Here is a 13732-nt window from a genome sequence, read left to right on the forward strand (position 1 = left end):
ATCTTTCTCCCCATCCCATCTGTTCCCCAACCTTCTTTTCCTTTCTGTCCTCACCATTCACTTTCCTCTTATGCCACACTTTTCTACCTCTCATCTTCTACTTATCCACCCCTTATGTCTTTCCATCCTAATCATCTGAATGTACTACATAGAACCATGGCCGTTGGCTGGTGATCAGAAGAGGCATGGATGAAGGGGGAAGCACAACCAAGTTCAACGCCACAAAATTGAATCTAAGGATTGGAGGGGAGTAGGATTCTCACTCTGCACTCTAAGCTACACCTTGCACCCTCCAGGCTTTGGGAAGGGGAAGTGGTGCCCTGTCTGATCCCCTTGTACTGGGCCCCATGATTCCTGATGACGGCCCTAGGTATGAGCAATGAAAAGGTCTGACAGGCAACTGTAGTAAGTTAATGAAGGACAAAACAATAATTGTTCCATTGTTCATTAACTCGTTCCAGTGTGTAAGGGCATTTGTTCTGGTGTCAAAACGAATGCCCATCGCTCAAGTGTGTACCCAGCTTTACATTCTGTCACACCCAGCTGAAACAGAAAAGTAAGACATGCATGAACACATGCAACTTCACATCTCAAAAGCTGCATACTGAGAAAGCTAGACAGTGACGAAAAATGCACAGTACTTTAAAGAATGCAATAACACCTTATTTCAGTGGCCAGTACTTTTTATTTATTCAAATGTTACCAACTCTCTAACTTTTGTTTTCAATTTTCATCTTTTCAAGGAACTCCCTTCTTTGTCCAGCTGTCAGTCAACATGAAAATAGGAGCATCAAGCAGGATTAGCACTCCAAGATCAAAGCCAAAAAGTATTTCTAAAGCATTTCATTAGGTACAAAAAATGTTGTAATAAACGAATACTACAAAACACTTCACATTTAGTGCACATGCCTGCTGTACCTCTAGAATGCTATTGGGGGCTGTTAAAATCCTCAGTCAGGGTTATAAACATTTCTGATGCTGTAATATACATGACACATACATTCCCACATCAAGCTAAAGGTGAAGTCTCCTCTAAAAAAAGAGGTGTATTTCCTGTCCCGTCATCCAGAGGTTCTTTTCAGAGGTATGTTATATCATAATAATCTTACTACCTACCTTTAACAACCCAAATATGTATTTCTACCCCTTTCATTTCCTGACTTGTCTCACAAACTTATGAAGATTGATAGACATGTGCTGAGTGCGGACACTTGTCTGACTGTCTAGGGCAGGGGAGGGGTACCTTTTTTCTGCCGAGGGCCATTTTGAAATATATAACAGTTGCAGGTACGGTGCAGGCCACGGCCCACCCTATGAAGTCACACAGGGAGGGGCCACTATTGCCGGTGATTACAGCAATGCTCCAGGGTGCTGTAAAGGCAGCTGTGTGACCGCCTGAAGCATCCCAAGGACACTCCAGGCGGCCCTACTGCATAGATTCTGGCTGCAGGGTGCCATTCGCACCAATCTGTCTTTACCCATCTGCACTGCTCTGTCTTCCCATGTCCATGCCACTCTCTACCCCCATCCACGTCGCTGTCCCCCCAAACCGTGCCACTGTTTTCCATACATCTGCATTACTTTGGCTACCCCCCCCTTCTGTACTGCTTAACCTTCCATCCTTTACAAGCCTGTCTCTCACATATCCACGCTGCTGTGTCTCCTCCCCCCATCCACACCACTTTTATCTCATCTGTACAGCTCTATTTTCTGCTTTGACCTCAGTTGCATAGACTTCATGTGTGTATTCCAATGAGCACACAATTCTGTGAATTAGCAGCTCCACCATTTTGTGAGTGACAGCAATCTCATTCTGCGAGAGTGCTGGATCTGCAGTTAACCACAGGGTGTGATGGCATACCATATCTGTATTGCGCAAGGAACACGACCATTAAAGGCGTCTGCCTTAATGATTGTAATTTCATTGCTTTTTGAAGTTTGAGTGGCAGAAAATCAATAGGTTTTGTGAATTTTCAGATGTCTAAGCAGCCTTAATGGGACATGTGAAACCATAAGGTTTTTGTTTATGGAATTTCATAGCTTTTTTAAAATTTGGGGTGGCTGCAGCAGCGGTGGTGCAGTGCAAAAGGGGCATCAGCGGGCGACAGAGGGCTCACTGGTAGTGCGTATGCACCCAAGAAAATCAAATCAATAAATCACAGATGCACGAATGCAGCAGTGAGATCCATCTACGCATCTGTTAAAAATTGAATGTGTAAAAAATAAATAAATAAAGGCGTAGCCCCGCCCCCAGAAAACAAACAGCACTGGGCTTTGGAGCCCTAGTACTGGTTGTGCTAAATACAGAGGACAAATGACGTAGGGGTCCCCCCTATTAAGCACAACCAGCATTTTCAGAACCTGTCCTGGTTGCCAAAATACGGTGGACAAATGACGTAGGGGTCCCCCATATTTGGCGTAACTAGCACAGCGCTCTGAGCCGGTCCTGGTTCTGGAAATACAGGGGGAAAAAAAAATGCGTAGGGTCCCCCTGTATTTACCAGAACCTGCCCCGGACTCCTTCTAGCAGGGGGGGGGGGTGATACCACAGCCAGGGGAGCCCTTTCACCGGGCCTCCCAGCCGCATCACCCCTGACCGCTAGTCAGCCAAGGCCGGGGATCCCTGGGGAGTTGGGGACAACCCCCCAATAAAGGGGTCCCCCTCCTCAGGGCACGCCAGGCCCAGGCTGATAGCCCGTGGCTAACCACAGCACCCCTGGGCGGTGGGTGCTGGGTTGATTTGTGTTGTGTGGTGCATATGAATATATAAATATTGTCTTTTGCAGTAGTACTACAGGTCCAGGTCCCAGCAGGCATCCCCCACATACTGGCATTTGGAGAACCACAAGTACTAGCAGGTGGGGCACTAAGGACCTGCTGGTACCTATAGTACCCCTGCAAAAGAAATATTAAAATACAACAGAAAGATACAGTTTTTTTAAATATTTTATTTATCAGGACCTTCACCAGGGGGGCGGTAGCCTTAAGCTCTTTTACATGAGCCGTATTCTATGAAAAGCTGGAAATTAGTTGCAAGCTTTTCATTTTAAAATGGATCTTGTATAGGCCACACCAACTAATTCTATCATAAAATCTGTTAAACTTGCTACCACGGTAGAATGACTACTACAGTATTTGTACGCCAAACCAAAATTAAAATAATTTTTGCTGTGTGATAGGCATCTCAAATAATCATATAACGTGTTGACTTAGGGCCTGATTCAGAGGCGCTCGCTATTTGCGAACACTCGCTCTGAATCAGGACAGATTTTTATTTATTTTTTTAAATCCGCCTCCCGGCCGCTTGCATAGCTGTGGGTGACCGCCCACAGCTTTTGCGAGCGGCCTGGCGATGGTCGCGATTATCGCGACCATCGGGCTTGCGACGAGACCCTTGTCTCAGTTCCCGCAAGCCCGAGTGAACTTCCAGCTCTAATAGAGCAGGAAGTTCGCTACTGACATCACGAATGATGTCAGTAGAGCCGCCCACAAGGAACGCCTCCGTTTGTCCAGCCACCCCCCCTCCCCGCCTACAAAACGGGGCGAGCTGTCGAACAACATCGACAGCCGAACAGTTTTGTAGCGAGCCCCGGAGCGAGTGAAGTTCTCACTTGCGCGGCACGTGCGCACTGGCCGACCATCGACCCGCTTGCGAGCGGGTCTGAATCAGGCCCTTAGTTTCCTTAGTTTTGGTTTGATCCACTGATGAACTTCTTTATTTGAAAATATTTTAGTCAACAAAAAATAAATTGTGTTGTAAAATTCAGAAAAAATAAAAGTGTGTTTATATATGTATATATACACACACCCAACACATACACCATACTAATGCCTGGAACTCCACAAATGTAAATAATACCCCTTTCACATCGCAAACCCTGCTCTGACACGGGATTTTAAACACGGGTCCAATTCGGCTGCGACCTGGGTCAGACCCCTTTCACGCTGCACCTTCGACCAAGGTTATTCCCGGGTTGGCCCTGTTCACACTGAACCCGGGTCAGCCCTGTAAAACCCTATGGATGTCATTAAAAATTGACTTTCAGGCTCACAAAGATAATATCACAAAGGCAACTAAAGGGAGGGGTGGGGACTGCTCACAGCAATGCAGGAATCATGGCTGATGGATTAGCACTGTGTAGCCCTGAGTTCATGAGTATTTATGCTTTACTGTTATTTAATTCAGCCAGTGAGAGCATGATGCAGCTTCTGGCAGCATAGTGTACAGTTCACTTCTTCATCACTCCATAGTCATCACTGTAATGACAGTAGTGGTATTAACCCCTTTCAGACTGTCGGAAAGCTGCCTTTGCTGTTGTCTGCAGTGTGCTGCCTATGTGCCTGGCTGCTGACATCATCAAGTGAGACCCAGGAACATCCGATCAGCGTAGTTTGCGGAGTCCAGGGTTGTATAACTCGGGTAGGGTCTGTTCACACTGCACTTCGACCCGGCTTGTTCCTGTGTTCAACCCTGCAATGTTGAAATGCCAGGTTGCTCAACCCGGGAATTTTTTTGGTGGCGCGTTCACACTGCACCTCGACCCAGCAATATCCCGGGATATGTTTGCGATGTGAAAGGGGTATAATAGATTAGATTGAAAGGCTCGAGGGCAGGTATTCTAAGTATTCTTTTACCCCAATACAGTATATGCAAAAAGGTGGCACTCGCAGGTCTTGAGAAAAGAATAGTTGTTCAACGTTTCAGTCTTCAGACGTTCTTGATAAGTCAGGGTATTTAAATATTGAACAACTTGACAAAGCCTGTCATCTATTCTTTTCTGCAAGACCTGCGAGTGCCGCCTTTCTGCATATTATACGAGTATATATACAGATATGTCCTTTTTCACTGTGGCGCAGTTGTGGCAAATAGCTCAGAGCGTCTTTTTCCCTCAAAGAGGACGATTCAATTGTTTGAGAGAATTCGCTTCCGTCTAAAGTGACTGGGATCTATTCAATTGTTTTGGGCGACCAGCCTTGAGGCTGCACTTATTGCGGATTGCTGCTTGCACCATCTTGAGGTGTAAGCAGAAATTTGCCCAAAGTAGGGGTATAGGGCTGGTTGCAAGAGCAGGGCATGCTTTAATTGCATCTCGTTTGTCCCATGGCAGAGGAAAAGCCACTTAACACGGCTAATCCCATTATTAGGGCACAAGAATGCAGCCGTCGCAACCAGCACGCAGCTGGTAGCACAATTAAATCAGCTACAGGCCAAATTAAACTGGAACTAATTATTTCAAACAATTCAATGTCCCCCAAATGTGTTTCTTACTTGGTTGCTTAAAACAAGGTTACATTGCTTTCATACAATGGTCAATCGGGTGTGCGACATTTGTACATATGTGCGACTGAGTCTGAATCTGTGCAAAAAGGGCCCCAATGCGAGCAGCAGCGGCTCACTCTGTGACTTTGTACATGTGTAAACCAATTTAACAAAAAATATGGTACGCTGCTCCTCGTGGAGCCAGGTGTGTCACACCATATGGTGTAAAGATGCCCAGTAACTGAGGACACATCTGTAATTTAGTAACTATCTGAACAAAGTGATTATCAGAACTACTCTCCCAGTGTGGAAAATGAACATTCCACTGGAAATAAAAATGTGACCACATTAAGTATTTAAAAATGAACAAATTACACAGACAACATTAACATTGTTTTGGAATCATGTGCCACTTAAAACGTGCGTCAAGTTCTTACAGCCTCTTCAAGGATAAGGCACACAGGACTTTACACATCAGTCAGCACAAAATCCTACCTATTCCTAAATATACAAGCTCCCATAAGCCTGGAAAGAGGAGGTCACAGCAGCTTATAACCATTTTAATATCTGCTCATTCAACTTGTTTCCTACACACATATTGAGTGGGTAGAAAGCGATTCATGCATGTTCCTTAATAGACGTTAATGATTAACTATTGTTTAAAATACATTGCTATTGAATTACATGGCTCCAAAATCTAAAACCTTCATTTTCAGCTTTTGTCAATTCCTGGTTTCATAACAATTTGGTCTTGTGCAATGCAGATATATGTCACCATAAGTACGTTTATGGAGAGGTAGATTTCTATATAAAGTACTTACTTTTCAGGGACACTGGGCACTTTACCAATACGATATTTGAGCCAGGCTGGGTACATTTTACGTTGTCAATATGCTCTTGTCGCCACCATTATACCTGTACCACAATGCTGACCCTGTTCAAATGGTAATTAAAACATTTTACACTCTTTGGCAGTATAGCTATAAACATGCTGTGAAAGCAGTAGGTTTACAATTATACTGCCAACAGCGTTAAAATTCTTTAATTAATATTTTAACGAGGTCAACATCATGGTGCTGACGAGAACATGGTCTACAGTTTTCTTGTGGACATTACGAGGACATACCATTTAGGCCAGTGGTGGGTATGAAGCACAGTGTGACTAGAGCAGAAAAATGTAATGGGCCCATCTTACTTCTCCAAAATACAGATGTGTTTCTAGGTATGGAATGCCAAGATGTAGGCATGGTTTTACCCAGTCACGAAAATACACTATGACACATTTTCCAAAGAGGCTCTGCAGCACTTACCTATTTACTCAGACATTTACTATATGCAGTTCTGCAGTATATTTTCCTAGTGCAGGCAAGGTGGGCGCTCTAAATATAGCACTGCCCAAAGCACAGAGTCCCAATGAAACTGCTGCAGAATGGGTGGCAACTCATTGCAGATAGATGGGTTGTTTTTTTTTTTTTCTACCAAAGCACCTATGCGTTTCATTTATGGTGAAGGTTGGATACATTTTAGGTTTACATGCTGAGCAATGGAACAGCTACAGCCCTCCCACATGACACAATTTGGGCATACCTTGTCGTCTTCTACAGCTGGGTACACACTAACCTTAATGGCTGACCGACCGTCGCGCCGACCAATAGGTTGATTCAATTAAGCATGATGTCACAACTGGGCGGTCATTTGAATTTGACCGCCCAGCTGTTGAACATAGGAACTGTAGTACTTGTAATTGGGAGGAGTGCCAAGGACATATGTATGTGTGTTAATGCGTCTGTGGCTGTCATATTAATATTACACTGCAATAATTACTTCTAAATTGATGTCATACATAGCACATCAATAATAACGGATTTAGGGCCTGATTCAGAGCTGAACGCTCTGACCAGCTCGCTCTGAATCAGGGCCCTCCTACCTTTTTTTGGAGCGTCCTCATGGACGCTCGCATAGCTGTGGGTTACCACCCACAGCTATAGCGAGCGTCCATGATGATGGTCGCGATGGTCTTGACCATCGGGCTTGCGACGGAGACCCTGCGGTAGGGTCTCGCTGCCGCAAGCCCTGGAGTGATTTTGGCTCTATCAGAGCCAAAATCACTCCCACTGACATCACTAGTGAATGTCAGTGGGCCGGCTTGAGACGGTAGGCGTTCCCATGGGAACGCCTCCGTCTGGCAGGCACGCCCCCGGCACGCCCACCAAAGGGGGAGTGCTGTCAATCAATATCGACAGCACGCCCCCTTTGGTGCGAGACCCGGAGCGATGGAGAGCCCGTCGCTCTCCGGGTCTCGCGCATGCGCACGACGGAGCTCCCTCCGTCGTGCGCATGCGCAGTGGGGGACATCGACCCGCTTGCGAGCGTACTGCCGCTCACGAGCGGGTCTGAATGACCCCCTTAGTGTTCACTCTAGGTGCTGATCTGTGAGATGGGCATATTTAAATTTTGAAGGACAAAATTTTATATGTGATGTTTCGCTACATCAACTGTAGCAATACATGACATCTAAAAGTTGGTCCTTCAAAATGTTAAAATGCCCTCCTCACTGATCAGCACCTAGGGGCCCATTTATTAAGGATCGCATTTTGCAATGCGATCAGGGCATGCAGTATCGCCCATGATCGCATTGCAAAATGCGATCATACCGGCCGAATGTATGAACCGGCACATGCACGGAGACGGGCCCCGAAAAGAGCCCGTCCCTGCAATGTGGCCGGAGCGCATTCCGGGCTGCTGCGCATGCGCAGTCCCGCGGACTGCACATGAGCGGCGCCCATTACCGGCGGAGGGATCTGGAAGATCCCTACGCCGGCTCAAATGCGGTAAGTGCCCATAGGACACAGCGGCTAACGCTATCTGCAGATGGTGTTAGCTGCTTGGGTCAATATTGGGAATGCGAAGCATTCCCGATATTGATACATTTGGCAGCATCGCATCCCCCATAGACACCTATGGGGGAGGCGGCTGCCGGCGGCAATGGAGGGATCGCAGCAGGTATCTCCGATACCTGCTGCGGTCCCTCCTTCATACATTCGGGGGATACTAAGTATTTGAGGCAAACCCCCGAAAACAGGTGTTTTCGGGGAATTTACCTCAAATGATCTTCGATAAATGGGCCCCCTAGAGTGAACACCAATAATGTCATACTTCACTCTGCAATAATTAAACTATAATGTCACACACTGATAATTACCACATTCTTTATTATGACCTATACAACAACAACCTTACTAATGCCATCCCAGTAAATATCAGGAAAATATTAGGAAAGCATAACGGCACAATGTGTACTGTGCTCCAATTTGTTAGACACTGTTGGACAATTGCAGTCAGTGGCCCTGGTTATGTCATCGTGAAGGGAATAGATAAGGTGGTGAACAATGAAAAGTGTGGGGACAGGCGGATAGAAAACTGCCAGTTAGGGCAAAGTGAGAGGTGCTTTTTTTGAGGGGTAGTGGTGCAGTCAGTATTCTTAGCAATGCAGCGACCCTAGCAACAGACATGCTATGAGGTTCTAATTCAACACACTCCCTAAATTGTTGCTAATGCTTTTAGATAATCAGTCTCATAAATGCAGGAGAATGACCTTGAGTATTGCAAGGTGTCAGATGTTTGTACATTACTCACTGTGATCTCCAGTTGCAATACAGTGCATGACAAAAGGAACATCCCATGAAACATCAGCAGTAGCGTGCACATGTGGTAAGAAGAGGTTTTAGTGTTCTTTCACACTATTTCAGAATACCTTTGGAGGGAACATTTTTTCTTCAGACACAACAATTTTACAATTTCAACAGGCACTAAATTCTATTTTATATTAGGTGTGTTTCCTCTTGTATCCCCAACATAGATGCGTTTTCCTTCCAGATTTCTAAAAACTAGCTATATAGAGAAAATGTTCTCTCGAGAGTATCTTCCCGGGGAGGTTTCCATGGTAATATTAAAAGCTGTGGTTTAGACATTTCTTTTTGATGTATATTTAAAAGCAATGTAAGAAGCATTGACCAATAGAGCATATTCATATACCAGGTAATGACAATAAAGAAGGAATTCTGGTTGCACAATGACTACACAGTGCATTAACACCTACATATTCAGTCATTAGAATTTGCATCATAATAATCATTCAGAACCTATTTAAAATGACAGCAAATTTAACACATTCTGGAAAAATAAGAGGTATTTATTACATAAAAACTATTCTACGTTATCCTTTAAATATCAGTGTTTTGCATGCCATCTACAAACATCCGAACCTCCATCTCTGAACAGAAACAGCAGTTCACATCTGTTCTATCAGAAAGGGGTCTGCAAAGACAATAAGCACATGGTACAAAATATATACTCAAACTGTTGTAAAAGGTAATGAGCCTGAAATAATATTGAAAATCATAATAACCCCCCTCCCCATCACATGATTTTGACTTTGTCCTTTTCTGTTCTGAAAGGGCTGTATACCTATTTTACATTGTTGTACACAGGCAGGGAATATTCAGTGCCATAGAGTGAACCATCTGATTTATTGAGAACTAAACACAACCAATCAGATGACACCACCCACTGCACTGACTGTTCCCTCTCTCTACACTACAAGCATTCATGCTCTTCATAGTCTTCAGGCAACTGAACTGATGCTAGTGAAAACACAACTTAATGGTTCAAAATCTTTTGGAGATTTGTAGCAAAGTGACCACCAATTATGCACAAATGTATAATACGTCCCAATACCACACAGAATGTAGTATGACAGCTTAAACTCCCAGATGGACTCTCAGAGATAAGTCTCCTGGACACAAACAGGCTGTAGCACAGGTAAACTGTGATACCTGTTTATCATGTAGGAAAGGATCGATTCATATACAAATGCAATATACAGAACAAAAGCGTTTCTATCTACATGTTAGATTGGGAATATTAATACACAAAAGTGGATGCTACATGTAATATTAATTTGACTAAAAACCACAAACCTAACAAGTAATATACTGTGTGTACTAGTTTCAGAACATGTGCACAATACTTACAAATAAATAAAATACTGACACGTTCTGCGCAAAACAAATATGTATTATTACCAACTAGGATCTAATCAGGATCATATGATGTTACAGGCCAAATAATAAGATTTAAACAAGGAAGATATGTAATTATAGTTTACATGCATGAATGATTTAAATGGAAAACCATAACAGTGTGTTGGGTTTTGTGGTAGTCTATAAGCTCTCAGGGGGAAACACATGCCAATGGTAAGGGTCTCCCATTAGCCTAGTATGCTGGGGAAAATGGGTGTTAAACCTCCCCAAAGGGTGGACTTCATCGGTTTTACGGTTGATCACATTTCAAAGTTTCGTTAACGATTTTACTAAAAATGTATATCTACGTCCAATGTGATTGATAACTTAGCATTGATGGGCTTGTCAGTTAGGACTGAATGCTGGTAGGATGCACAAAAACAAAAAAGACCACATAACAGAAATTATTTTGTTCTAGAATAAACTCATACAGCCATTCTCAATGTATTACAATATAACAAGTCATTTGTACACAGGTAACATAATATAATATTGTGTAATAAATAGCGAAGCTTTGTTTCTACTAGCATAAGGTATAGACAGACTCCCCTTCATATGATGGAAATAAAACGTGTTAATTTGTCTCTAATTACATTATCTAAATTAATCAACATAGATTTTGATAGATCGATTCTTAGTGGTGGCTATAGGTTTGTTTTCAGGAGGCTAGGAACTGCAAAATAGAAAACAAAGATGCCAGTGTAAACAGTCCAGAAGTAAATGAGAAGCGAAGTGAGCACTGCTTGCAGGTGATCACAGGCATACACCATGATCATTAGTGTGATGACAGTGTGGGAGGCGCCTTCGTTTGTCCTCTGGGTAACACGTCTATGCTCCTGTCTAATTCCACGGCAGGTCATATGAGGTTTCCCCAACCCCATCTACACTGCATTTCATAAGCCCTGATGTAAATATACAAAATGTCATTTTCTTTTTGGTGGTGTACGAGCAGAAGGATCCATCTCTGCTAGACAGGTCATAATCACAGACACCACCAGGATGTCGCTGACATTATGCGCAACAAAGAGTACGACATCCTTTTTAACAGAGAAGTTTTACAATGGATATAAATGTCAGCTTACATATTACTAAAATATAGCAACAATTTAATAAAGCAATAGCAAAACATTGTATGCAAAACATCAAGAAATAGATCTTTTGGCTCTCAGATCTTGCCGAGAACACCACTAATGGGATTTATTAGGGTAGACACTGCATGAGGCACATAACTTACAGTTAGAGGGGGTAACCTTCTCGTGGTGTGTCGGCTAGTCACGTGCCACTGTGCATGTCTGGCAGATTATGACAGCCTCTGTATGTCTCATATTGTAAACAGCCATAGACCCATTGTGTCTGGTAGTACAAAACTGCTTCAAATCATTAGACTCTACATCTCCTTTCTGTTGTACAAGAAGGATGTTAACTGGTCTGGGGTCCTTTAGATAACATGACACTGGCCAAATACCTACATTAATACAATTATTAGGCTAACATCCATGTGTGTACATACACAAACAATGCATCAATAAATAGAATGAATCTGTACTAAACATATAACATTTCATCACCATACAGTTCCACCTTTGCTTGTCTAAACACCTGTCTTCTCAAATGTGAACCCCAAGGTTATGCACACTCAACATATCCAGAGCCTCTAGCCACTCATCCATCCATGCCAATGCAGATTCATTGGTCTATCATCATACCAATGTACATCCTCAACTACTGATAATCCGATACACCCCATTATTTGTACATTGCCTATGATATGACATTCATACATGTACCCACACTGATTACTATTCACTAGCTGGTGAAGTGCCTAACACACTACCTGGACTCAACCTTAGCACTTCAATCTGGAGGACATTTATTTTAGGCAGCACATTCCTGTGGAAGCCACATATATTCCAGTACATGCCCCAGCACAACTTTCTCTACCAATCCATGCCCCTGTTCACCAGACTCTGCCAATCCATGCACCATGGCATGTACAGGCAACAGAGTATCTCACCTGCAGGGGTGGCTCCGAACACTCTGACCACAGGCACTCTTCGCACATCACAGTCTCTGAAGTGGGACTTGGTGACATCAAGGCCTGGCAAAGGGGTGGCCAAATAATAATCCGCTGTCACCAAGCGCAGGGAAAACATCTTCCTGAGGCTGAGCCCCTTCCCCGGGGTAGCCCACCCTTCTGCCTGTGCTCACTCCCCAGTCAGTGTATGCCCAGCACAGTAATGCACATGAGTGTGTGTGCTATAAATATGTGTGTAGCTATATTTACAGGTTCCAAATAGAAGACTTCTGATTTTAATTCTCAACACACAATTATATATGTGAGCATTATAAAACTTAAATACAATTATATGCAAGAGCTTTTGTCCTTATATGTCCACTAGCTGTGCTGTGTGTATATAGGTGTATGATATAGGTATATATGGTGTGTGTATTCCTGTAGATGGGCCCTCTCTCCCTCTCTCCCCCTCTCTATCTGTACGTGTTTCCAGTGCCCCGAGTCACGTGCGAGGGTACCGGTCACACGCGGCCTGCCCCGGGGAGCTTCATACGGCGGGCGCGCCCCCGTGCCGGTCCTCGCGCGCCATGTCACACTCTCCCCGGTTGTGGCTCGCGATTCCCCCGATCACGGCTTTGGCTGCGGCGGCCGCAGCTGTTGTTGCCATGATGGTGACGTCACGGGGAGGGAGAGTGACAGGCTGGTGGGGATGGCAGTGGGCGTGTCATAGTACACTGAGTGGGAGGGGGCGTGATTCCGTCACGCCCTTAGCGTTACTTCGGCTGCAATATAGTAGTAACCCGTGCAGCGCCGGCAACATCCGCGTCACACACACACTGAATGGCGGGGACAGGCCGCAGTAGCCGGGCGCAGGCTAGAAGCAACGCTAGTGTCAGTGTGACGTCCTGTGCTCAGTCGGACAGTGAGGCGCAAGATGGGTATTTCCAGAACAAAAGGACTTTAAATTATTATTATACTTTCATTATAATGTGCTAATACATTCGTGGATGGAATCATCATGCGACGAAATGGGTTATTTTATTAATATAAAAATGAGGGTCTATTTATCATTAAATATTTGCAGCATATTCCCCGAAAACAACCGTTTTCAGTGAATACCCATAAAATATTAAATATCCACCAGATGTACTATGGAGGGTTTGCAGCAGATACTGTATCTCAGATATCTGCTGAAGTCCTTCCATTACCTATGGTGCGTACACATGTAGCGATCTGCCAGCAATACGATATCGCTGGCAGATAGTTATGCACCCTTCCTGGTATGCTGGATGATCTATATTGATTATCCAGCTCACCACCAATTTACCGACAACTATAGCAGACCCTCCAACATGACCCATTCCATTAGGTACAAAA

The 13732-nt window shown here is 44.1% G+C and overlaps 1 protein-coding gene across 1 annotated transcript in view; it reads right to left on the reverse strand.

The window, feature by feature from the left end:
- The window catches only part of REV3L (REV3 like, DNA directed polymerase zeta catalytic subunit), a 220933-nt gene extending 207908 nt beyond the window's left edge, over positions 1 to 13025 (reverse strand). The window contains exon 1 of the mRNA XM_088460488.1: positions 12356 to 13025. Coding sequence (XP_088316614.1) covers positions 12356 to 12494 — 139 coding nt within the window. The 5' untranslated portion in view covers positions 12495 to 13025. The remainder of the gene's footprint in view (positions 1 to 12355) is intronic.
- Positions 13026 to 13732: the final 707 nt, after the last annotated feature.

Source organism: Taudactylus pleione, unplaced genomic scaffold (genome assembly GCF_031769625.1).
Source record: "Taudactylus pleione unplaced genomic scaffold, aTauple2 ptg000046l, whole genome shotgun sequence".
Taxonomy (NCBI): domain Eukaryota; kingdom Metazoa; phylum Chordata; class Amphibia; order Anura; family Myobatrachidae; genus Taudactylus; species Taudactylus pleione.